The 27653-nt window shown below is 44.1% G+C and overlaps 1 protein-coding gene across 2 annotated transcripts in view; it reads left to right on the top strand.

Moving 5' to 3' along the window:
- WBP1L (WW domain binding protein 1 like) overlaps window positions 1–27653 on the top strand; it is a 171077-nt gene that overhangs the window by 86171 nt on the left and 57253 nt on the right. The window contains exons 1-2 of one of the 2 annotated variants that reach the window (XM_069239499.1): window positions 3396–3619; window positions 19510–19612. In XM_069239499.1, the coding sequence (XP_069095600.1) occupies window positions 3593–3619; window positions 19510–19612 (130 nt within the window). In that variant the 5' untranslated portion in view covers window positions 3396–3592. Of the gene's footprint in view, window positions 1–3395; window positions 3620–19509; window positions 19613–27653 lie in introns of those variants that run through there. The other variant, XM_069239498.1, reaches the window with a different exon arrangement.

Raw genomic sequence — 27653 nt, 5'->3', positions numbered from 1 at the left:
TCTTGTGCTGTGTGGAGCCTTTCCAGATGACAAAGATATCATCTATATATCGGACCCACGGCACTGCGTATTCCCTAAATAGATAGATGTTACTCAGAACTAGTTCCTCCCACTAGCCGTTGCAGAGTCCTGCATTGCTTTGGGTGGGGGGGGGGGGGGGACTATCCGACGTTGAATCTTAGACTGGGAACGTCGCGTGACGATCGGTCCGCGTTCTCTCCCACTACTAATATTTGCAGCATCAGTTAGATAAGGAATGGTGATCACTTCAATCACACTTCGATGATGTTGGACTAATATATGGTTTTGAAGACACTGCAGCTTTTCGCGCAAAGACTTTCCCTATTCAATGTATTTTATTATAAGCTAAGCCCTGACGAAGTCCTTATGAGAACAAATTTTCTCGCAGGATGAAACACGTGTTGGCTGTGTTTGCTGCATGAACAGTTGCTGTACTTCTACATATTATGTATTTTCAATATTTTCAAGATTTGCTGCTTCAAGTATATAGGCTTTGATTGCCATATAAACTGTAAATACAAGAAGGACTATTGAACGGACTTGTTTTTCATATGTAACAACTGGCATTGTTCAAATGAAGATTATACACAATACCATGGATTCATGAGTGCCCTGACTTCTTTTCTCTTCCATCCCCATGGGACCCCAGTCCTCCAGAGCCTAAGATGAGTGCCTCAGTGTCCATTCAGTACACCCACAGCACACAAAGCTGGGGATTCAAGGGAGAGGTAAGAGAATCCCCAGGGCCCCCACAGTCCCAGCTGTTGTCTTGCATGCACCCTTCATGGGTGCTGTGGTAGCCGACTTTGCTCCTGCCTAGCCAGAAAAGATTTTTTTTCTCTGCTCCTGCTGGGCAGGAGCAATCTCTTTCCCTGCCAACATTTTTGCAGCTCCTGCCTTGTGGAAGCATGTAAATCTTCCATGCATGTATGGGCAGGGAAACAGGGTCCTCATTGGTGGGCTCCGTGGGACTCAACCATTGAGGTGGCCCTGGGGTATAGGTTCCCCAGAGGATCAGAGCGGGTAGACCACGTGTCTCCCGTCCCCAAATTAAACTGTTTGCACCGCCCACCCTTCTGCCCATTCCAGGGGGGCTTCAGGAGGGTGGTGTTATACAAAGAGCAGCAACTGGTGCGTGTATTTTGTTTTATTTTTTTTTCTTCTTTTTTTCTATTTCTGAGGATTTACGGATCCAGTGGAATTGTAGCATTTTTTTATTCAAAAAATGATTCCCTACCCTTCCATATGTGTGGTGTGTTTTTTTTTATTTTTATTTTTTAATAATTTTTGTTTGCGGACCGGGGACTCAATCCTAGAGTCATAAAATGGCTCTGACCCCACTGTTGTTGATGTGGTAGCAGCCAATCAGATCTTAATCTTGATCTGCCAGCCCAGTGGCTCCTCAGTGACATGAAATGTACAAAGGTTCTGGGCCTTGATATCTCAAAAACAACTGAACGAGTTCACACCAAATCACAAAAAACACACCTTCTGGATCAAGCCCTCTTTTTTTTCCAAGTTTGGTTTAAATGATCTCAGCTGTTTAGGCTGGAGCTGTGTCAAATTTTACTGTGGCAGAATAAATGGGGAAAATACCCTTTAGGAACATGCCCCCTTTTTCCCAGCCCCTCTTGACTGATCACTCCAAAACTTTCCAAAGGGAAGCTGAGGTGGAAGAGACTTTTTTTTTATTTTAAAGTTTCAAGAACATTTGGCAAACGACTCCAAAGTTATTAGCAAACCAATAAACTGTTTTTCTATGGCATGGGTACTTTAAAATGTTTTCCCAGGAGCCCAAAAGGTTTGGTCTGTGATGTGACCAAGGGCTGCATTGATGCCAGCAGGGTGGTAGGGGGACGTGAGTGAGGGGTGGGGGGGGGGGGGGACATCTAAAGAGGGGGAGATGATAAGATAGGTATAGGAGAAGCTAAGCATATACATCTAGTAGCTGAACTGCACAATGTGAATCTAGAAAAAGTGAGATTATCCCTCCCCATTTAATCAAATTGTGTGATCCTGGGTGGAGTGGGGGGGTCAAGTAAATAGAGAGGAGGTGATAAGATACGTGTTGGACAGTGGTTCCCAACCTGTGGTCTGGGGACCCGGGGTCCGCAAAGCCCCCTCAGTGGGTCCGTGACTACTGAAAACTGGGGACCTAATCTGTTAATCTGTTATTATTTAATTTTGGAAGCAATGACTCGGGGGGGGGGGCTCAAATTACGATTCAGTGTGGGTCCCTGGGTTCCAGTAATGATAAAGAGGGGAGTCCACAGATGTCAAAAGTTTGGGAACCACTGGTGTAGGAGAAGCTAAGCATATATATCCAGTAGCTGAACTGCACAATGTGAAACTAGAAAACATGAGATTAACCCTCCCCATTTAACTAAATTGTGTGATCCTAGTTTTATTTCACTTTCCCTCCTTATCCTTCATAGTCAGTGTGATCTATGTCATCCACCAGTGCATGTGCATTATTTGATTGTGTTTGCTGTGCACGTGCTGGCAGGACGGACAGTGAGGCTTCCTGACAGGGGTGAGTTGGCTGAGTCTGCACTGGCGGGACCTGCCCTGTCCTGGGCCACATTGTTACTCATTAAAGTCTCCTTTTTATTCTCCTACCTTCGACTCCGCTGCCTTCGTTCTGCACCACAGTCTCATATAAGAAGACCTCGAAATACGTGACTTTTGCGATGTGGGCTGCACAAAACCTTCTTCTGTTTTTAATTGAATAAACTGTTTCAGGAGGGTTGCACTGTCCTCGACTCCTTGTAACTCTTTCTCCTATTTTCACTTAGATTCTTCCTTATTGCGGCCCTCCAGGACGTTGTCTAATGCAGAGGTGTTATTTGTGTGTTGCCTACACCGCTGAGCTCTAACATCGACCCGAACACAGAATATCATCTGGATAGCGAGGCGCTAGGAGTTTCTAGACTACATACATACACGCCAGCATTTTGGAAGAGGCAAGTGGGAGATTAAAATAAAAAATCCGGAGAATATATTTCTTCCATTCACGTCTATTGAAGGAGAGGCAGTTTCAGGCGGGAGACAGCCAAAATAAAGCCATTGCTGGCTTCAGAAATCGAGAGTCTCCCGCCTAAATCGGGTCTGTTGACATGTATGGGCGCAGCCCACCGGTAACGGCTGGAAGGATGCCAGCTTCCAGGGCTACGAGCAGTGACCAGAATGATGTTTACAGGTCCTTGCTCGGTCTCAAGTTATTAAGGGCCACGCACAGCAGCTTCTTTTCATGATTAATCAACAGCTGCTTGGAACTTGCTGTGCTGGGTGATGTAATTTCCCCCTTGGCAAGCTGAGTATTTTACTGTGGGTGAGATTGGGCGTGGGTGGGCGGGTAGCGGGGGAGGGAGGCGACAGGGGCGCTGGGCACAGAGCTGGCAGGGAGATGCACGCGGTGACTCTAACCTTGTTTACTGAACCTTCTCTGCCGAGGCGCAGGGTCTTGGATTAAATTGCACTGCGGACAGCTTGTGCAGACCAGATGGGTGGAGATGTTGGACGGGCTTTATTTAACGTTTAAAGCGTGTAGCGCCGAGAATGAGCATGCAGGATGCCGTTCTTACTGGGCCTGAGACAGGTAATTTCCACTTACCTTGGGTGGAATTGCAGGGGGTTCCGTTTGAGTTCTTTCACTTTATTTTCTGCCAGATCTGAAGCTTTTCAAAAAGACTGACACCACGGTACTTCATGTAGGCTTAGCTCGCTTTTTATGTGTAAGCTTTTGTGTTCAAATTTGACGTTTCCGTTTCTACGGCTGTACGTTTATGCACGTTTTCTCTTCTGTACACGTCTGTCTCGGATTGGGAACACGAAACTGTGGGTTAAACCAAACGGAGCAGTTGTTTACTGACTAAGGTTACTCTTCTTGCACACACCAAATACGGCTGCGCAATTATTTCGTCTAAAAATGTTACTTGAAATTGACCAATGTTCTCAAATTCGTTATTTTCGTTATTTTACTCTGTTTCGGGCGTTAGGAAAACCGTAAAACAAAAAGGGGGGGGGGGGGGATGTGCTGAGATAAAAATGATTAGCGGGCAGAAAGCTGAATTAGTGACTTATTGTTTCGTTTGCTGTCTCTTATCTAAACACGCAAGCTAATAATTACAACAGTGGTGTCGCCCGAGAATGGAGAGTTAGCAGCAACTGCTCCCGACAGGGAACGGAGAGTTTGCCAACTGTTTGTTATCGAGCTCCTGCGAGCGTGCGAGTGTGTTCGTGCGGGAATGTGCAGCCAAAAACGCCGAGTCTCTCGCCGTAAAATGCGCCCTGCCCTGCTCGAATCCTAGTTCACTACAAAGCAATACCGAGAAGATTTGCGTGAATATCCTTACCCTGTCGACAGTTTGCCGCAAAATATAAACTTGAAGAGAAAACAAATCTGCATACATTTGGCACTGCGTAGAGAAACAGTAAAATGTATGGAAGATGCCTGTATACATGTTCAATCTTGAACGGTTTGATCAGATTGAAAACCGTCTTGCAATAGGATGAAAACCATCTCACGAAGAGTTCAGATAAGATTGTCATGAGTGTAGATACATTTAAACCGATTCTCTTTCCAGAGTTCGTTAAGCACTAAAAAAACAGGAATCTCGCAAAACGTAAATAGGGTAAAAAAACGTTTGCAGCGGATATAGTTCTGCTCTTTTTTTTTTTTCTTTTTTCTTCAGTGTGTTATAACATTGCCCCACTCCCGTTATACTGATAACTGCAGGCAGACAACCACATGTTGACAATAAAATGAAAGCCAAAACAGTATTTGCAGTTATAATAAATCGTTAGGCATGCATTTCCTTCATCACACCTTATGAACCTAAAGTCTTACCCACTGTTTCCTATTTGTTCTGTTTGGCAAGTTATACATTGTGCAACCTGAAAATAACACCTGTTCTAGCTGGCGTTCTGACCTCTATAATGTTGTACGAGTTAGAGCATGGTTTTTCGAGTATTTTTTTTATTTTTATTTTTTAATCGAGTTCTAAGGAATACAAAACCCCACTCAATATACAGCTACAAGCTGAGGAGGAAATACACCCGTCCCAGTTACAGATTGGTTTTTATCTGGATGGTGTAAAGGTGCGTTCGGTGGGCTAATGCTGTCCCAATTTGTGTAAATTCTGGAGGTAGCTCACAAGCTTTGGTTTTGCACACTGACGTCGATTCACCAAAATGCCAGGGGTATCAAAAATTGCATTGCACACACTTGACCCTAATACCATCACAGGAAGAGGCATCACATGACCATTGGACCCCTCCCCTCCAATCTTCCTACGAAGTGGTCACATTACCTTAACCCTGATGACATCACAGTAATTGACCATTTGAAGTTACAATAAAAGCCATAATAAAAGCATGAGTAATATCATAACACATGTCTGATTTACATACCACTTGTATTAGGTTGCAGACATGATACGCAAGGAGATCATTGTTTCTCTTAGTATTACCTGAAAAAGTATATGTTCATCTGAAGGAGTTAGAACAGCACGAAACGTACAACACCACTGGGAACCTACATGTTTTATACCTCAAACGATATTTATTTAATAATTTTCCTAATGAGAAATGTATTGCTAAATCATAGGGAGAGAACAAGGGAGTTTTGCATAAAACAATAGTTATGTCCTCATGTATTAATTGATGTAAAGATCATATTTTGAATATAAACTATTATTTGTGTAAATTATTCTTAACTGTTAATAAATTTAGTATTAAGAACTTCATCAAGGTTCTGTCACTCATGTGAAGCACAAAGGTAAACGTTTTATTCAGACACTTAATTTTTCATGTATTCACGAAAATGAAACCGCAACAAATTTTTATTTTTTTAATTTTTTATTGAATCAGAAGAGTAGACATCGCACTGCTGAATTTATTGATTTGATAAAATATAACATGTAATGTCCCAGTGGAAGCTGCAAAAAGTAAACACTGCTCATAAAGACAATGCCTGCTTTTCTTGGAGTGGTGACTGGTGACTTGTGAAAGTAGAGGTCGTGAAACTAGTCCTGATATCATCTAGGGAGGATTCCGGAGGGCTCTCCCCGATGAACATTTAAAAAAAAAAAAGACCCGTAGTGCATTTTAATAACCACATTTTATTAGTTTTCACAATTATCAGCAGCATCCGGGAACAATCAGTTAACATCACTATGCATTTCAGATATTGGAACAGAACTAAAGTATCTAAGCAACAGCATTACACCAGTAGAGATGCTCATTACTCACCACATATCTTATGCTTTTGGGTGCATCTGCGTGCTTAATAGATAGATTTCTCCTGGCAGGCACGCCAGTCCACCCCTTCCTCCAGTCTGCCAAAAAGAGGGGTTCTGGCAGCCTCCATGCAGAGGCTATATCCCTTTTGCCACCAATGTGGCCACTACAAAAAATGCCTTTTCTGGTCTCGGTCCCCCAACTTTTTCAAGGAGACCTAGTTTGGCTGTCCAAGGACCAAGATCTGTGTAGCGGCCCAGTACCACAAGGAGGGTGCACCTCGTTCACGCAGCCTGGCTTTCAAGCCCTATCCACTGCAATCACTCTGGTAGGGTCCAATATGCCGCATGCAGATAATTCTCTCGGGGCCAAGCCCGCCTCATCACCCAACTCTCCCACCCAAATCTCCGACTTTTGTCGCAGGAGGAGGAAGCAGTCTAGTGTGTTGATCATCAGGGAACGATGAAACGTGATAATGCTTCACCATTCCCTTGCCTAATCTTCCTGTCAGTAGTTTTGCTTCAAGAGTGTTATATTAAGGGATCTGGGTGTCTACCAGGATGTGGACAAGCAGGGCATAAAATAATTAAAGATAACCAAAGAACTGCATGTGGAAGAGACTCTAATGGTCCCACATCTCCTGAAACGACATCTGTGTCCATCCCTTTGCTGAACATCTTCCAAATAAGTAATCCCTTTTCTGTCCCACTGTGTGAACCCTGAAGACCCGATACCTGCTGAAGCCATGCACCTTGCTACAGCGGCGTCATTTCTTTAAGGCAACGCCAGTGGATAAAACACGTGGCCGCTCTCCAATAGACTAATGTCACTTTGGTACAGGAAGGAAGAGCGTGTTGTACTGGGCTATCCTAGTAGGCTGAGGAGATTGTCAAGGCCCACGAGTTGTAATTTGACATTGTAAGCGGTGTTGTCCTAACCCCTTGTAAACCAATCATTGATCGGTACCAGGTGTGCAGCAAGGTAATATCCGTAAATATCGGACATTCCAACGGCCCCATCATATGGGGTCCTTATAGCAGAGACCCCACCCAGTGTCTCCCCTTCTTCCCCAGAAGAAAGCATTGGTGCTGGAGGAAAGTGATTTGGATAATTTTTTTTGGTGGGGGGGGGGGGGGGGGGGGGAAATGTCGGGTCTGGTGAGGGAAGTTTGCTAGAATATAGAGGAAGCAAGGAAGGTTCATAATTTTAAATAAAGCTACGCGCTCCATCAGGTTAAGTGGCAGGGGACTCCATCTCCGCAAATCCCTATTTAAGGCCGTCATAAGGGGCTAAAGCTGAGGGTCCTTGTCGGGTCTGGGAGACGAGAGATGTAGATCCTAGGGTATTTAAAGGAAAGACACCCTGTCAGCATTGCAGGGCACCAGGTATGACCAGTAGCATCACCCTAAACCAGCACTAGTATTGATTTGCACATATGAATCCGCAGGCTGGAGGCTTTCCCATAAATCGAAGGATTTCAAGGCATCTAGGGCCTAATGATTGGGTCAGCCAGAAAGAGAAGAACGTCATCCGCATAAAGAGCGATGCGGTTCTCAATGCAGCCATCCCTGAACCTGAGCATCGCATCAAATCAGGCGAGCCACAGGTTCTGTTGTGAGGGCAAATGACAATGGGGACGGGGGAAGAACTGACCAGAGTCCCTTTGTTTGGGAAGGGCTGGGATAGGACTCAATTCACACAATTATGGGCGGTAGGAGCGTTATTTAGTAGACCCAAAAGTCAGCAGAAGTAGGATACAAAGCCAGCCCACTGCAGCATGGCCTCCAGGAATGTCCACGCAACCATGTCAAGTGCCTTTTGGAAATCAATTAGGAGGAAGCCAAAGGAGCCACGCAGGTGACTTGACTGAAAGAGGGCCAGCTGCAAAGACTGGTGCTTCTGCCAGGCACAAAGCCACACTGGTTGAGATGGAACAGAGAAGGATCTTTGCAAATATCTTGATGCCAACATTGATGAGGGAAATTGGTCTGAACAAGGAGCATCGGTATGTAGGATGGTCCGCCTTAAGTATGACCATGATAGTGGCATCCGTGTCAGGGGAAATTGGGGGTAGAGGGAAGGTTGAAGGAAAGAAAGGACCAGTGCTCCGTAGCTGCAGTATAGAGGGTTAATAGGTGGGGTATCAAATGAGTGTGTTAACGTTTAAAGAATTCAGTGAGGAACCTGTCTGGACCGAGGGTCTTGCCTGACTTCATATCAGAGAGAGCCAGGCCCATCTCCTCCGCTGTGAGTAGTTGGTTGAGAACCTGAGACACGGAACAAGTAATTGGAAGTCAGAGGGAAATCCTGTATTAGAGGGGTTGCAACTTTCTGTGGAGGTTTGGGGATCACCGCATATAGGTCTTGATAGTAGGACGCAGATACCTGGGCAATCACAGGTAAACCCTCGTAGAGGGTTCTGGAGGGCTCCTAAATGGCTGGCACTATCCTGGTGGAAACATTATTGATCCCCAGCCAATAGAATAATTTTCTGGACTTATCTCCCATTAACCCGCTGAGCTAATGCTGTCCAGCACTGCTTCACCTGTTTCAGAGAGATCTGTTACAGCTTAAATCTCGCCAGTGCCAGCTGGCATTTAGTGTCTCTTGGAGCCCGACCACAAGCCCACCACTCCAGATCAAGGATTTGAGCCTCCAACTCTGTTACCTGTGCCAGTTCGCTTAGTTCCTTCTTGTACACGTACCCTTTAATCAGACCCCTCAAGGTAGGTTTGTTCGCGGCCCACAGGGTCCCAGCAGAGTTTAGAGTTAAAAATAATTTTAAAGAAGGCCTGAAGATCCTTCTCCACAAAATCAGCACAGTCTTGGTCCAATGGGTGCTATGGTGGAAGGGATTCCCAATGGGGGTCCCAATTTTAGGAGTGATGCCACATGACCAAATCCGTATGAAATTCAGTGCTAGTAGATCACACGCCGGGAGCCAGATCTGATTGATTCTAGAGTCTTGTTTTGTGAGCCGCAGATGCATGGGTGTGGGACTGTTGTGAGGGTTTCCATGATAGTCTTGTCAGGCCCATGGAGTCCGCCCAGGAAGTTAAGCGAAGCGTTCCATTCGACCGGGCCTGGGGTTGTCAGATGTCTTGTGTTGGGTCAGGCATTGAAGTCCCAATACTACTAGAGTGGCCTCCAGGGAAGAGCCACCACAAGAGGCTGCAAAGTCGAGTGTAACAGGTACCGGGGGACATAGGGTGAAATACAATTATATTGCCTGGCCTCCAGGTGGCCCTCAATCCCTATGAATCTCCTCCCCTGTGTGTCAATGTGAGAAGAGAACACTGCCAAAGGAAACCATGTGTACAGAAGGATCGCGACCCCTCTCGAACCTCTGGATTAGTCAGTATGAAAAATTAGATTGTACCCAAACTGGCCAAGAAAAGGGCAGTGAGAACCTAGGAGATGCCTCTTGGAGCAGGACCACCTCTGGCCGATACCGCTTTATACAGCACATTACAGCCAACCTCTTGATACAGTCTAGAAAACAATTCACATTCCAAGAAACATAACTCACCTTTTGGGGGGCAAGACTGGAAAATGTCTGATCCGCCCCGGGTCCATGGACTCCAGAACAGGACGGTAAGCAGTACCACAGAGCCCAGCATGTAAATGTGAATATCTGTGGTGAATAACGCCTGCATGGGTCCCTGATCAGAAAACAACACTCCAAAACAAAATAACTACCCCTCCCCTCATCTTTTCACCCCCCCCCCCCCCCACCACCCCATACCTCCAACTCTGAAGCATCTGTTGCCCAGTAAGTAAAATTAACACACCATCCCAGCGGGACCCAGATCTGGAACCGCTTCTCCAGAAAGCCATCCATCCCTTGGGGCTCCACCCCCTTCTGGTATCCAACGAGGTGCAGGTTGTTTTTCCTGGACCTGGTTTCAGCATCTTCTGCCTGGTCCTCCAGGATGGCCATCATGAAGATAAGCTTGGAGACCTGGCCTCAGAGTCTCCACTTCATTTTCAGCCGTCGAGACCTGGGCCTCAGCCTTAGTCACCCTCTGTCACCTTGCGAAGGTCTATCCGCAGGAATGAGACATCAGTCTGGACACCTTTCACTGCCTCCATAGAATCTTGAGTAACTTTAAGGATGATTGTCAGGCCCACGTGTGGTTGGCAAGTCACAGCGGGAGGGGGTGCCTCCACTGCCTTCTGAGTGTCCATTGCAGAAGTGGTGTATTGGTCCATTTTGGTCTGAGCCAGTTTCACATGGGGGGGGGGGGGAGGGGGAGCATTTGGCAGGGGGCTCAGGCTCGGCTTGTCACGACCCATCACAGTCTGCAAAATAATGGTGGCAATGGGAGGGCAGAGTCCCAGTCCAGCTAGCCCACATGCCCAGGACAGCACAAGCAGCCAGCGACGAAAGGCTCTAGGTCAGTACCAGATAGGTGCCACAACAGCTCATGAGACTGGCTAAGAGTAGATGAAGGTCTGAATATCCAGGCAGGAATACACTGGGCAAAACCACACACCCGACGGCCTGCTTGCCCCAGGGCAGCACAAGCAGCTAACGACGACAGTCCCGTGGCCCGCCCCACAGAAATGCCATTACAGCTCAGGAGTTCAACTGAGGGCAGAGGAGCAGGGTGTCCTCCACCTCTCTGCTGATGCCCCTGTCCATGATGGAGGGATGCCGAAGGTGCTGGATATCAATAGCTCAAGGTATCAGAGTGTCTCATTTCAGGCACTCTTCTCCAGTCATACCTGCTCCAAATCCGCAATCACTCCAGGACAAAGGGGTTTCCACCCCATTCATCCCCCCAGTGGCTTGGACAGTCTTCAGAATGTCCCTGGTCACCCAAGGCACAAACTTGATGTCTCCCACGCTTTCGCTCTAGCCAGCACAGGACACCCCACACAAGTGGCAGCTCACCAACACCTTTTCTATCCAAGGGCGGGGGAGGGGTGAGAGAAAAGAGTCTGTCCCCTGTTAGGCCACAATTCTGATGGCATCGCACAGCGATGGCCGGATGGAGAGGGGAAGAGAAAAAGATGACCCAGTTAACAGCCTGAAAATGAGAGCTCAGAGGAGGAGGAGGGGGAAACGAGGACCACAAGAACAAAGAAGTTTTCCCCGTGGGGGTGGCACTGGACTCAGGCCAACACCAGAGTCTACTCCCGCAGTCTGCTCCTGACCCCGCAGTTCAGTGAAACCACCCCTCCAGGAAGCACCTCTGTGGGGGCCAGGGGAAAGTTCCACTTAAGTTGAGCCATTTAACCATACCATTGATCTTTTAGCACAAAGACTAAAATTATGGGCAAATGCTGTCCTTTGAAGTCTCCATCATGCACAACGTCATTGGGGTACATTCACGGACAGTCCGTGAAAACTATGGATGGGTGGTCACCCTAAATGAAGCGCGCCCGAGGGGTGGGCCAGCAGACCAGATCAGACCATACAGTGACTGGAACAGAGTAGGCCCCGGGAGTGAATGACATGGCCATGCTCTTAAGGGGCGGATACACAGCCAGGTGTTATGTTGAGTGGTGGCAGAAGTCTGAACACACAGATCCGACTTGAAGTACAGTTCAGTGGGACACGGCAGAGTGCTGTCAGACCCGCAGCCACACATGAAGCTGCTGGGATGAGTTGAGTTGGCTCTTTAAAGGACAGCCCTGTATGATTCTGTTTCTTTTTCATCTCAGTATTATTGATGTCGTACACTGGTCATTCCCTTGGCTCAAAAACAAAATGTTCCTTGTAGAGAGAACTGACTTGTGCCACCCTCTTGCACATGGGAGTTTCGCTCTAGACAGCGAGCATTCGGAGTCTGGCAAACTTGTCAGAGAATCTGATCTGCAGGTTATGATAACCAGGAACCCCACCCTCGTGCCCCCTGTTCAGTTTTCTGTTTCTCTCTCTCTCATTTACTGTGCAGTATTTTTCTTCAAACCCTGCGCATCGGAATGATCATAACAAACAACTTACAAGATCATTTACAAATAAGGCAAGTCACCTAGGCAAGTCAGCTAGGCCCCACTGATCTTTCACTACACATTCCTAACGTATTAGTCTGTCCTCTACCCAAAGTGTCTAAAGTTTCAACCATCAGTCTCTATGGTGTTAGTTTACCCAGCTCATATTATTCCAAGACATGCCTAATTTCCATACTTACCATTTTGTTATCAGCAGCTGAAACTTAGTAATTAAGCATCTGCCCCACAGCAACTAATCGAAGTGTCTAATCCTGCCCCTTCACAGGTACCTTTATATACTTTTATCACCAGTGATGTCATTCAAGTGATTACTGCGCTATACAAATCACCATAACAAGGCATAATATAGAACAAGGGGGGGGGTCACTCGTGCGTGGCTTCTTTTGATACAAAAAATGTCCTAACAATACCGCTTTGTGGAAGTAATGCTACTTTTCTGCCTTCCTTTCTTCCAAGAAAAATCTCTGAGGTTAAGTATAGTCCTGTTTATATACGGGTGAGGCATATCCTGTACGTAACATGCATCCGAATACAAAAGCCCCACCAAAGACAATATCAAGGTCATAATATGAGCCCTTTCTACATGGGATAGGTGCCCCAAAGCGACATCAAATCCAGCAGGGGACAATTCCAGATGCTGGTTGTTGTGCCTTTGCATTTACCAGTGACTGTAGGCAGGTTTGACCAGCAATGCTGCAGTAGTGGGCTGGTTCCTGGGGACCAAAGCGTGCTAGCAGATCAAATGCAGTGGTCCTTGTCATCAGACAACAGATGCTTATTGCTGTTGGGTTTCTCCAAAATCTGCTAGTCACCCTTGGTGCTGAACATTGAGGGTATGATTAGCACAGGAGCCCAATCCATTGACTTTGGGGTTCTCCATTGTAATAGTACAAATCTGTCCGCATTGTTCCTGCAGAATGGGCATATCATATCAAACAGTCCAAGCTATCCTTTGACAGCAAGAGAAATGTTCAAACTACAGGCCAGGGATCGCTTCCCATGGATATGGCTGAGTCTGTCCCACTTGATCTCCATGGAGCAGCAAGAGGTGACATCTATACTGAGGAACATGAGACCAAGCGGCAGAACCACAGATGGCAAGATCAAAGTGTTGTTCCTATGAATGAACCACATTGTGGGGGTGGGGGTGGGGGAGGGGGGGTGAGACTGATGGGGGTTGTTATCTGATTATTTGAATAGATTTAGACACCCGACCAGTCATATTGAAAATGCTTAGGCTTATTGAATAGAGGGATGGTGCCCGTTTTCATCATAAAGTACTTGCTCGAGAGGAATAGCAAGTTAGATCAGGGAAGGCACCCCATACTGACTAATAAGGGATGGAAGGGGGACCAGATGCGAGATACCTTCCAGTAGTATGACATACTGTAATCTTTGCTAATAATAATGGTCAGTATCTGTGGTCCAGATAGAGATTTCCTGCCGCTTTACATAGAGCTTCTCCTGGTATGCCAGAACCTAGATCCCTGAGAGGTGACTTCTGAGAGAGACTTCAGTACAATACTCTGTTACCTTGGTCAGCTCTGAAATGGAGCCAATTACCATAGTCTCTGTGAAGGCGCTCTATCAGATACCAGAGGGTGATAATGTGGTGGATGTGGTAGTTCGTGCACCCTTAAAGTTAACATTTTACTCATAGGTGCATTTGATATATTTTTCCATAGAATACTGATTGGCCTTGTGATCCGCATGCTGCTGATGCAGGTATGCCTGCACATCCTCCCATCCCCGGGATTCTGACCCCCATTATACTTGAGTTCGATTTGCTTTTGCGACCAAAATATGCTTTTGTGATATTTCCATTTATAGGCATCACTAGATGTGATTTTCAAAGACTTTATTCGAACTGAAGTTGTTCTATATGTTTGAATTACCTTGGGATTGGTGTCTAGCTTGGTGTCTAGTGCTTTGGGAAGGGTTCAGGTCTTACATAAGAGATACATTTGTCCCTAAGCAGGCGTGGTTCCTCAGGACCTTTAGCAGCATCCGGGTTAGACTGGAGAAAGACCTCTGAGCTGGAGTCACTTCTTGCTGCTAGTGGGGACATCAGGAGGGGTGGGGGGCACAAGATCAATTGTCATTGCAGATAGGCAGTTGTCAGGTCATACAATGATTGTGAGCAGCCTAGGAGGACGCTTGCCAGGGTAATGCAGCCAGCATGGGCTCAGGGTGATGAACCTACACACGAGAATAGAGAATGTTCTGGTCAACTCTTCCACCACTGTGAATCACTTTTAGGGATGACTACGAGGCGATATAGTCATCCCAGCTCTTTCTCTCTCTGAAGCAGAAGTGCTTCAATACTTTGAGTGGCTAATGTTAGCTTGGGTAGAAAACTTGGATAGGGAAATTCAGATGCAAGTCTCAATTATTTAAGAAACTTAAAAAAAAAAAAAAACAGTGGGATACATTTCTTACGGCAAAGGGCGAGGTACACATGGGATGAGCGTTAATCTCAATAAAGAGCATGTGGATAATGTGGGCCCATTTATTCTGGAGATGTTCGCTAAAGCGTATGAGTAGAGACTCTTGTCACTAATCCCTATGAAAGCAATAAATGGCATGCGTTTGAAGGCAGGGAATCCTGAGTCCTTCTGTGCATCAAAAATGACTGTCGTTTCTGCATACTGTCACTAAAATCCTAACCAAAACTATTGCAACCATTTCTGAATGACTGATGGAATATATGCTGGGACTGGTTTGAGTGACTAGTTGGGGTCATACCAGACCAGATGAACTTCTTTTACATTGTCCATTTGATGTAAGGTATAACTAAGCCTGGGCGAAATTTAAATTATGCCAGCCTAATTAGTGTAATTTGGGGAGTTTTTTTTGCACTGTGCTTGTGCGAAATTCCCAAAATGATGCCATTGTGCCACTTCACATAATTACATGCCATTATTGGTAGAAAGTTTGCCCTGAGTGCACAGAAAGAACCGAATATATGGGGCTGTTGTTCACCGACCTTTTGTTTTTTAGCGTGAATGCATTCTTGCTTCAAAAAATTGACAAGAGGTTGCATTTCATGCTCAATAATGGATTTACATTTCACATAATTACACTTAATTTTGTATAATCCAGCTACAGTTCTGTGTTTTGTATGGCCACCATTGAATATCAGCCGAGAAATACAAGATTTAGAATCTGACATCAGCAACAGTGGGAGATCATTTTTGTATCCCACTGTTGCACTTTATGAAATAATTCCCTATCTTTCTAACCTATCTCTCCAAGATTCTGTCCATTAAGTCCTGGCTCTGTGCTCTGAAGAGCCGAGAACACAGCTCCAGTCAGGAAGAGGGAAAGACGCAACAGCACGTGGGAGAGGTGGTTGGGAGGAGACCTGGTATTGTTTTTATATGAGCAAGGGAGGGTGAGCTGAACAGACTGTAGTGTTAGTGGGTGGCAAGACACCAGTCCCCCCCAAGGCAAGCACTCCACCGAATTATGGGATCTCATCACTACCTACACACCTGACAGTCCCCTGACATTGCTGCATCGGTCGAAGACCGTTGCAAAATCACTCACTGCACCAGCAAACCGGGGGGAGGAATAGCCATCATTCACAGATAAGCATTACAGTTCACCACCACCGAAATTGACACCACCCACACGAAGACCTCAATTTCATCCTCCACATGGACAGCAAGACAGCCAGCCGGGGCACCTTTGCATACCAACCTCCCCGATCTTCAGCAACTCCATTGCAGACGTTATTGCACCCTTTGCCAATGAAGCTGTAGTCCTTCGAGTCCAGGGCTCAACTTTCACATCTACAACCCCAGCAATCACAACACTGCACACCTCCTCGACAGCATGAACAACCTCAGACTGACCCAGACCACCCACACTGCAGGAAACAAATTGGACCCCATTTTCATCTCCAGCAGCAGTGTCATATACAGCCACACCACAGAACTCACATGGACCAATCACTCCGTCTCAACCATTTACAGAAACTTTGAACACCAGCATTCACGCACGGACCTCCTCGACACGCTCTTGTCCCCACCCACCACACACAGACACAACTGACCCGAGCCAGAGACTGACCACCACCTTTGGAGCTCCCAGAGATCCATGTCCGCACCGCATTTTCAACCTTGGAAGCCAAAGCATCTATCAGGAGCTCACCACACTGCTCAACAGCTCAGTTACCACTGAAACTTTTCTGAATGCCTGTAAACATGCAGAAGTCGGACTACTTCTCAAGAAACCCTCCGCCAACCCTAACGAACTAGGAAAAAACACCAGACAATTTCCTTTCTTCCATTTCTGGCCAAGGTACTGGAGAAAGCCATCAACGGACAAATTATGACACACCTCAAACAGGTAAACAGAACAAGCTCACATAGCAAACCTGGCATGGGAACAGCCCTGATCACAGCCACAGACAACACACACAAACCCTCCTCAACCGAGGAGAAACATCAACTCTAATCCTCCTCAACCTCCAGGCAGCCTTTGACACCATATCACACCATATGCTGATCAAAAGACACCACCACATTGGCATCCACGGGGAAGAGCACTCAGATGGATGACCTCCTTCCTCACTAGAAGAACTCAGAGGATCCGCCTAACACTCTACACTTACGAACCCAAGAATATCGACTGTGGTGTACCACAGGGCTCATTCATTTGCCCAACTCTCTTCAATGTCTATATTACACTACTCACCAACATCAGATCCCTCAAACTTTACATAATGTCCTACGCAGATGACATCCAATTCATTCTCTCACTCATCGACAACCATACCACCACTAAAGCCAACTTCCACAAATGCTTGACAGACGTCACCAACTGGGTGAAGAACAACTACCTGGAGATTAACACAGAGAAGACTAATATACTGAACCCCAGCAGCAGCAGCAACAGCAACAACCTATTGAGCAATGCATGGTGGCCCTCAGACCTGGGACCTGCGCCCATTCCCACATACCATGCCAGAAACCTCAGAATCATCATAGATAACAACCTTCCCATGAAAGCACAGATCGCCATCTTCTCTGCTGGTTCTTCACCATGCTCATGCTAAGGAAGGTCTTCAAGTGGCTAACCCTGCGCACCAGATGAACCATGACACAGGACCTTATCCCAGCAGACTGGACTATGGCAGCACCATCTGCATGGGAATTGTGGCATTCTTTCTTCAGATTTCAAACCGAAGAGAAGGCGGCAGCCAGGCTCGTCCTCTACCTCCCAAGATGAACACACTTCACCCCCACATCAAGCAGCTCCACTGGCTCCCTGTACCGAAGAGATGCCAATTCAAGATGCTGGCCCATACACACAAGACCCTATGTAACCAAAGACCCACCTACATCAACCATTCCCCTTAAGTTCCACCAGTTGTCAAGAAATTTACGATCCGCCTCCCTTGCACTTGCTCACATGCCTCCTATCCACCGAAGCAGAGACATTGCAGCAAAAGACCTGGAACAGCTTCCGCACACAGCTCTGAAATATCTCCTCTTCCCAGACTTCCGAAGAGCACTAAAGACCTGGCTGTTTGAATGAGCCACTGAGACCCGCAAGTGCCTGGATACCCTATTGGGTGATTTGCAGCTCTATACAAGTCCAGTTTGATCGATTGATTGACTCTTCTAGCCCTGCATAGCTAAAGAAAGCAGAGGCAAATGATTGAGGTGGGCCACACAACATAAAATTGCAAATGGTTAACCAGGAGTAACGGGGATGTTTTTCACTTCGGCATTCTGACTGACGCAAGCAACTCTAGCTTTGCTCTTGTTTGTTTGTCGCTCTGAACCTCTTAGTGAAAAAAATCCCAACTATTCGGTTACCATGTATATTCTGTATGTTTCTGGTGGGCATGTTGTGTTTTTATTAAATGTGTATGAGAAAACTGGGTGCGAGCAGGCAGGGTACTGGTGTACTGTCACAGTGCCGCAATGTTTTTGCCAACAGACCAGAATATTCCTTAGAACATTGAAGGGATGTCTAGTACTAACTTTTTTTTTTTTTTTTTTTTTTTTCCTCAGAAAATTAAATTACTCAGTGACTGCAGCTTATTTGGGCTTTGTTTTGATTGTGGGTGGGAGGTCTAGTGATAGTTCAATTATTAATTTTATTTTATAGAATTTCTTTTATGAATTTATTGTAGACAGTTAGTAAATAAAGTTAGTATGGATACTTTTACCAAGAGCAACAAAACTAATGCTTGAGTTGGGAAGCCAGGTTTGCTAGTGTCAAATATCTAGATTTTCGAAGTCTAGGATAATAATTAGTTCTTGCTTACTAAAGGCTCTTCAGGTATGTACACAAGTGTTGATTAACCTGTTTGGGTTTCTTGGAATGTACTTGTTCCACATGTGGTTGTGGTCCATTGAGTAAATGGGGTGAAATTGTCCAGTGAAGATTGAGCATGTTTGTTCATACACCTTTGACTTCAAGATAAGAGTTACTCCATGGATATGTTTGAGTAAATTATCCAACATTTAGGAGTTGGGGATACAAGGTTCATGATGGACATAGAGTTGATGATTCCCAGATGCCAAAAGACTAAGAGATACAAGGTGGTCAGCTAATTCATGGTGTGATGCCGATAATTGATGACCTGGAGATTTCTCCTCTGAGAATACTCTGTGATGTTTTAGGAATCTGTGTTCCATCGTTGCCACTCAAACACAGATTCTCTGGGCTAAGCGGACCATTGGCCTAGTGGACATCATATGTGGAAGCAACTGGAGAAAAACATTTTCAGGTAGCTGAACTTGAGTAGTCCTCATTTAAGTGGGTATCTTCAACATAAGAGAACACAAATGCTGCTAAAATGTTTAGGCACATTCCCGTTACATTGTTTTTGGACAAGCATTAGACTTTGGTTTACTGCGTTCTAGGTACTTGAGTACATGTAATATTATCTTATCCCTGTGCGGACTCCCACTAAATGAAAAAGGGTTTGTCAAATTTGCAGTGTTATGCCAATGCCCGTTGATCTGCTTTTTCCTTCTGTCTTAATTTATCTGCAAACAACATGTTTCCAATAAACCTTCAATTGACTTCCATCTTCCTCAGATGGTTCCTGCATAGCTTTCCTCTTCCCATATTCTTGAGCAACTTGCCATTTATCTGTCACAACTGGTTCCTGTGCCACGTAATTGAGACTCTCATTCCTCTCCCCTTTAATCCTATTCCCAAGTCATTTGTTTTAGCAAACATGTAATGTCACTGAAAAAAAAATCATATTAGAAGTTTGAGGCGACATGTCACTAACAAAGTCTACATTCTGTTTCCTTTTAGGACAAGGAAATCTGCCTTGGTGTCAACAATCAGAGTTACATTTGTGAAACAGGTCATTGCTGTGGGCAGTCACAGTGTTGTAATTACTACTATGAACTTTGGTGTAAGTATTTCTGAGTGCTTTTATTTGTCATATTGGTTCCGTGTTTTCCTTTTTTGTTGAAGTTTTTTTTTTTTTTTTTTGAGTTTTTTTGACTAACTTTGGTTTTTGTAATCTTGTGATTAAACTTAAAATGGGTAAAAAGCTGGCAACCGCTACAGCCACTGGAAATCACTTGGGGACACATTTGAGTCCCAAGAGTTTAGGCCACTAAACCACTGGGAATCGGGACTAGCCTTATGTAAATCCAGCCTGGTCCTGCTCTAATAGGAACCATTCAACTGAATTGCCAGGTCACATCCCTTGTGATCAGGAACACAATCAACCCCTGATTGCTTTTGACTTCGCATCATCAGCCAGGTGCAGTGTGAGTCTGAGGTACATTGAGCATGAGACTGTAAATCTAGGCATACCCAACACAGTTAGCGCATTGCAGTAAAACACCAAGGTGGTGGGTGGAACACATGAAAGGGCTGAGCACTTTTGTTGGTGCAGCTTATATCATCTTGATGCTGATTCTCCTGGGACAAGATGCTGCAGTCACTTGGCGAGTCTCCATACCCTCTTCTGCCGAAGCAGATAGCTTTTTTTCAATCGAGCGCCCATTCACTCCACAAGCATCATGCACTTTCGATTCACTTCAGAGAAAAGAGTGTGCAGGTATCTGGTGTTCACTTCTCTGAGACAGGTCCAAGACCCAGAAACCTTGGCAAGGAATATTTTGACATTTCATAGCCTCATGTAGTTGTGAGTGATCCTTCCTACCATTAAATCCAAGGGAAAGGCTTCTTGTGTTCCCTGACGTCTTACATGGCCTGTAGATGGGATTATCATCTGATTCACGTAGATTCTGATCAAAGCGCTCCTATGTTTTTAACAAGAGCCCAGTGTTACTTCCATAGTGTGTTTATTTTCTTCTGCACAGCCATCGAGTGTAAAAGATTTTGCTATATCGCCCATATGTTTTATTTTGCTTATTTTTTTGGTTGAAGAAATAAAGGAGTCCTGTTTAAAGAAAGTCATACAGCCCGTATTCGTTCACCAATATGATGATATTTTAACTTCTTGATTAGATCTACAATTCCCATTCTGGTGGCCAACCTTTCAGTCTATTCCAAGTCGGAGTGGGTCAGAGATTCCTACAGAACCACAACAGCTTTTCAGTTCAGAGGAACTAGTTTGTTCTTTTTCACCCAGGAAACATAAGGTGAATATCTATTCTCATGTTTCAGACAATGCAAAAGAATCTTTGCATTCTAAGAAATATTCCAGTTCAGTCCTGTCAGAAGTAGCAGTCGGGGGTAAGAAACAGAAGTTCTGCTTTGCATTTAACATATCACTGCAGTGTCTGTTATGCTGTTTATAAGTAGACATTGAAGAGCAAATAGTCTTCTTGCCTTGAGAGTGAAAAGAGGCAGATCAGCAGCAGCAACGGACACAACTGCAAAGCTTTTTTCTGTATCCAGAGACATGCATGGGTTTGCATATGTTCCCTGCTTTTTAGCTCATGAAACTTAGTGCATTTTCTCTGAGTGTAAGGCTTTGGTTTTTTTTTTATTGACAAAGTACTATGGAATTTAAAAAAAGAATGCAGTGACAGTTAAGTCTTCGAGTTTGGCAATTTTGGCACTATCAAGGTCAGGTTTTTTCCCAGCCTTCTTAAGTCTTTACCTTCTTAAGACCTTGTGGACTTCAAAAGCAAACTTCTAACATTAAGCACACTTTTTGATCTAGATAGAAGACATCTGCTGCTTCTTGCAGAAACCACAGAAAATTGTTCAATAAGACAGACTGACTTCAATATTACACTCCAATAATAATCTTGCAACTTCAGTCACCAATAGTAGAAAGGTTGTTGCTTTACAGCGAGTGAGCGGGTGTCACTAGTTTTGAGTTCGGAACATCATCAAGGAGAGGTATGCTGTGTACATTTTATCAGTTGATCCTTGTCCTTCAAGATCTCAGAAGTTATCTCCAGGCATAATGAGAGGTTAAAAAATTTAATCTTTTTTGTAGGAATCAAGATATTTTTGTTGAAGGAAAAAACGGCTCCGAGTTCTACCGCAGTTACTTAATTTTACAGAAGACCTGACTGAGAATAGCAGGCCGATAATAGACCTTTTCAAACTGAACAAGGTGCTCCTGTTTGAGATTCAGTGCTTAGTTACAGTACCCAGATCTTCGAGGTCATGCCAACACAGACTGGGTGGCCTTTATTGATTGGCAAGATGCAGACTTTCATATTACAATTAAGGAAGAGCCTCGCCTGTTCGTAAGATACCTTTGTTGGAATCACTACTATCGTCTCACTTCTTGGTAACTAAACTTCTCTCCAAAAGTGTTAACTAATGTTCTTAGTGGTGAGGACACATCACTTACTAGGGTGTTTATCTTTATCATTACTTAGACGTTTTTTCTGGTTTGCAACACTGTTCTGATCTAGCATGTCCATCTCTGGAGAGAAAAATTGATTTAAGACAAGCCCTTGAACATTATTCCAGTCATCTTGAATCTTCATTGTGGTGTTTCAGAGGCCTTCACGTTCACATGGAGTCCTAGGCACAGCTTCAAGTTTGAGTTCACTATCACCAGCTTGCTCAGGAGTGGTTTCTGTCTTTTGTTATACGTTGCAAAAAGATTGCAATTTCTATCCTTGTGCTGAAGTCTCTTCGTTGGATAGTTTACTCCAGAATACAGTCTTCGAAATAAAGCCCCCATTTGCCTCCCCTTACATTGCATCAGGACTAACAGGGATCTGGTGTAGTCATGGAAAGAGGTCTGTCCAATTTGGCTTAATCCTTTGCTTACTTCAAGCACTCTTGTTTGGTGCCACAGCTGTCCCCTAGGTCCTGGAATAGTTGGACACCCGAAATGTTTTTAGATTTTCCTTGTTGGGTGTGGGGAAAGTCTGAAAAATGGGAAGGGGGTCAAATGATAACCTATTGCCAAACTCCTACTAGTGGATCATGGCAGTGCTAGGAACCCTGGCTAGAACTAGGAACCAATGGCTAAGGTGGCAACTTGAGAATGTGCTGACCTAGATTTGTGTAATCTTATTTGTAGCACAATAACTGGAACCACAGGATTCGTGAGCCATTTTATTCGATTTCATAGGGGCTGGGCTGCAATCAAGTGTGCATAATTTGTTCTTTTGGGAGGTAGGCTTACATACTGTCAAGGGACAAAACTTTCTGCATGGTGGTAAAACTCAAATTAGGATGTTTTCTTGGGTGCAATTTTCAGCAGTGGCATGTTTTTACTTTTGCAAACCTAGAAAATTCAGATGTTTCTGAAAAGTAAATAGAAGAATAGTGAGGTCAGTAGTGCGTAGTGGAGGGTGAGTTGAGATTCATGCAGCATACCATAACTACTGGCAATGTTGGGTGGGGTAAGATTTGGTAGTGTAGCTATAGTATTGTGTTTTTTTTTTTTTTTTTTACAGAATCTGTACATATTATTTGGGGTCAAGGGCAACAAGTTTACATGTTTATTTTGTCCTAGGGACAAGTAGGCCCAACCCCCTGCAGCACACACCCTTTGCTGGTATTTTACAGAGAAGGGACTGTCTGCAGTTGAGGTAATGTGTGTCCGTAGGTTAATGATGTTTGAACTTGTATTTATGGTTCATTATTGAAAAGCCTTTATTGTCAGCGTGAGCGTCGTAAATAAATATTTTAAGGTTACACTGCACTACTGATAGCCTCAAATTGTTAAACTTTTCAAATGTGTGTACACTTTTTTTTTTTTTCTGGAACGAAGACTAAGTATAATGCTCCCAACATAATCTCTGATTGGATGCAACTTGTGGGCAAGATTGATGATTCTTTGCTTTCAAAATAAAATGTTGAGAAAAAAACGTTTTGCGCCTATTTAAATTTTAGGTGCTATTTCTTTGAAACGTCATTTAGTAAAATGTGTTGTTGCATGCTAGTATTGCCAACAAATATTCCTAATGGAAAATCAGTTTAACCATCTTAAACAAGATTTTGGGAAGCATGAAAATAAACAAGCACTGGCAAAGCCAACCGATCCGACATTTGATGTGAGTGTTTTGGTTTTGTCAATTCATACTTTGTTTTTACATGGCTTTTGTAACACTTTATTGTTGTGGGAGCTGCCAGGCCCTCAGCATTGTAACGAACACTGTGAAAAAGTGAAACGTTTTGTGGTCTCAAAAAGCACACATTGCCACAAGTGGCGTAACAAAGGTCCCAAGTGAGTCTGGAGGGGGAGCCTGTCTGTGATCTTTGCAGAGTGGCCGCCTCTGGTTTCGTTACGCTACTCATTGCCACAGTAGTTCCTGGCACTGAACAAAACTACTTTTTTGTGCCAATATGCTCCTTGCGGAAGAGCAGAATGCCATCACTCACAGTAAAGCCAACCGATAGAGAAATAGAATTTTAATAAAGCAAAATGTCTTGGTCAATGCCAGACCTATTTGGGGACCCAATTCTTAGTCGCAAAAGTGCACCCATGCTCTGTCTTTGAATTAGTGGCTTTCATGAATTCACAAGAACTTACAGAAGTAGACCAGGAAATCGTACTCCTAGAAAATATTTGTGAACTGTATATTAGCACGAGAAAACATGCATATGTACATTTGCTCATGCGAAAATCTGTTCAGCATTTACAAATTCCCGTTGACTCCAACCACTTTTTTCCCCAATCCTGGAAGAACTTCTACTTCTGCCATTGTCGGGAGTACATTTCCAACCTTCCTCAGTATGGGAAAAGATTAGAGAAGAGCTAGTGAACATCCTTAAAGTATGCAAGTTAGAAGGTTTGCAGACTCAAAGGCATCCCATCCCTGGAACTATTGCATACTGCTTCATACAGCCCTGGTATGTAGATCTGTGGAAAGGTAGCAAAATAAGGAAATACTGTAGTAGGGACTGAAATTGCAAGTATTCAAGCCCTACTACAGTATTAGCCCTGGCATGATCAGAGAGGCTATTATCAGAGCTCTTATATAATGAGATTGCTGCCATAATTTATCACCGCACTACATGGCACCAAAGGGACAAGTTGGTTTTTTTTTTTTTTTTTTTTTGCAGGACCAGTAGAATTAAGAAGCAACCTGTCCATTGGACAAGTAGATATTTTATTCAATTCCACACTCCTGTACAGCTTTATCATCAGCTAAAGCTGTATTTCCTCTGACTGTTCCATAACATATTTTTCCACTGATTTACTTATGGTCCCTGGTGGCCCAGCCACGTAATAGCAACCGTGCGCTTGGCCAAAAGTGTCAAATGAGTGCATTTTGTAGTCCTTGTTTCACTCCTTATGGAACTGTATGTCCCCAATAGACGAGCAGTGGGAGTAACCTCAATATGTCACCTGCAGTTATCTTTTAAGTGTCGTTGGATCTCCTCCCAGTGCCCACGGACTAATGGACAACACCAGGCTTATCATATGGGCTTATCATATGGTTTTATCTGTGTTTTATCTGATCTGCAGTGAGTAGGATAGGTTAATAGTTTTTTTTTTTTTTTTTTAGTGGGAAAGGAAGTGTTTGCTCTGCATAAACCATAACTTCTAGCTGTTTTTAAATACTTTTTTTTCTTGAATTTCAAAGAATTTTTTTTTTTTTAAGGATCACTTTAAGAAGTTATTTCAAAGTTTTATTGGTGGTTATGTGGATATATGAGCTTCAGTGCCTGCTGGGAATGGTAGTGAATAATATTTCCTCTTTATGATGTTTCAGCTTACCTGGCTGCAGCAAGGGTTAACTGTGGCCAAGCCTGAGCAAACCAACCAGGTTAGTGCATATAGCGCCACTGCACCTAGCCTCCATATGCAACCAACCTATCATGCTACCAATTCTAATATCTCGGCTTTCTTGCAGTCCTTCAAATATAGCCAAAGTTATTATGTACACCACCCCCCCAATCCACTCACCTACTCTTTTTTTTTTTTTTTTTTTTTTTTTTTTTTTTTTTTAACTCTGTCCACCTTCCCTTTCTCGGATCTATGTGAAATCTGGAATTCCTGACGAGGTTATGCTTGACATCCTAATAGAAAACTGTTTGTTTAAATTCCTGCCTAATTTTGTGCAGATTTGTCAAAGGGAACCAAAGGTATTAGTTCCTGCTTCCTAGGCAGCCTTTTGCTGTCAGGTTGAGAAAGACCTCTAATGAGCCATACTAAAAACGTATGGTGGGCTTAGAGCCCGCCTGTTGCTTACCAATGGTTGGTTTTACAGTCACTCTTGGTTGTTTGCTTCTTGTTCAGTGATTTGCCTTCTCCTTTTGTGTTACCCTTCGGAATAACAACAGCTCCAAGGGTATTCACAAAGTGCCTAGCAGTAGTCGCAGCCTACCTAGAAAACAACATATACATGTCTTTCCATATCTAGACGATTGGCTAATAAAATCAGTCATACGCAGTGTCAAAACCATGCGCATTACATAATACAAACCCTGCACATGCTAAGGTTCTCAATAAATTACCAAAAGTCGTGACTACAACCTGCACAAATACAACAGTGTTTATGGGCAATACTAAATACTCAAAGTGCTAGCAAGTCCAAATAAACAGAGAATACAAGCATTCCAAAATATAATTGCACACATACAGACAGGTCAACAGTACACTGTCAGATTTGTCATGAAAATTTTAGAGATAATGGCATCATGTATTACAATTGTTCCACATGCAAGACTAAACATGCGGCCCTTACAACAGTGCCTTGCACAACAATGGTCACAGGCACAGGGTCAACTCTAAGATCTGTTGTTGATAGACCGCCAAACATACATGTCCCTTCAGTGGTGGAATTCCACAAATCTAAACAAAGGGCGGCCATTTCAAGATCCTATGCCTCAGACCATAATTACAACAGATGCATCAGTGATTGGCTGGGGAGCTCACCTCAACAATCACAACATCCAAGGACAGTGGGATGCCCAACACAAACAGCTACACATAAATCACTTAGAGTTGTTAGCTGTCTTCCTAGCACTCAAAGATTTTCAGCCTCTTCTCACTCAGAAGAATGTCCTAATCAAAACCGACAACATGACCACCATATGTTACCTAAACAAGCAGGGAGAGACACATTTGTCCCAACTCTCCCTCCTAGCTTAAAAAATTTGGAAATGGGCAATACACAACTAAATTCACCTGGTAGCACAATACATTCCAGGGATACACAACAAATTGGCAGATGTTCTCAGCAGAAATCATCCACAAACACACGAGTGGGAGATTCACCCTCAAGTACTTCAAAAATACTTTCACCAATTGTGAACACCAAACATAGATCTGTTCCCCACAAGCTAAAATGCAAAATACCAAAACTTCGCATCCAGACACCCACATCTCCTATCCAAGGGCAAGATCAATTGGTCAGGGATATTTGCTTATGCTTTTCCCCCTTTCCCACTCATTCCATTTGTAATCAACAAATTGCGTCAAAACACATTCAATATGATACTCATAGCACCAACGTGGGCACGTCAACTGTGGTACACAACATTGTTACTACTATCAGTAGTACCACACTCCAAGCTCCCAAATAGACCAGACCTGTTGACACAAAACAAAGGGCAGATCAGGCACCCAAATCCCAACACACTCAATCTGGCGATTTGGCTCCTGAGGTCATCGAATTTGGGTATTTACAGCTACCATCAGAATGTGTGGAAGTGATTAAGCAAGCAAGAAAACCCACTACTAGACAGTGCTATGCTAACAAGTGGAAAATATTTGTATATTACTGTCAATCTAAACAGATTGCCCCTCTTACAGAATCAATACAAAATACTGTACGCTATTTGCTTCATTTACAAAAATCCAATTTAGCATTCTCTTCTATAAAAATACATCTTACTGCAATTTCAGCATATTTGCAAAATGTACAGCACAGCTCTTTATTTAAAGTTCCTGTTATCAAAGGCTTAAAATGCATCATTCCACCCAGAACACCTCCAGTTCCTTCTTGGAATTTAAACATAGTGCTTACGAGACTTATGGGCCCACCATTTGAACCTGTGCACTCATGTCAAATGCAATTCTTAACATGGAAGGTTGCCTTCCTAGT

The sequence above is a fragment of the Pleurodeles waltl genome, chromosome 6 (assembly GCF_031143425.1).
Source record: "Pleurodeles waltl isolate 20211129_DDA chromosome 6, aPleWal1.hap1.20221129, whole genome shotgun sequence".
Taxonomy (NCBI): Eukaryota; Metazoa; Chordata; class Amphibia; order Caudata; family Salamandridae; genus Pleurodeles; species Pleurodeles waltl.
Note: the sequence above shows the minus strand (reverse complement) of the source record. Positions and strands in the feature narration are given on the sequence as shown.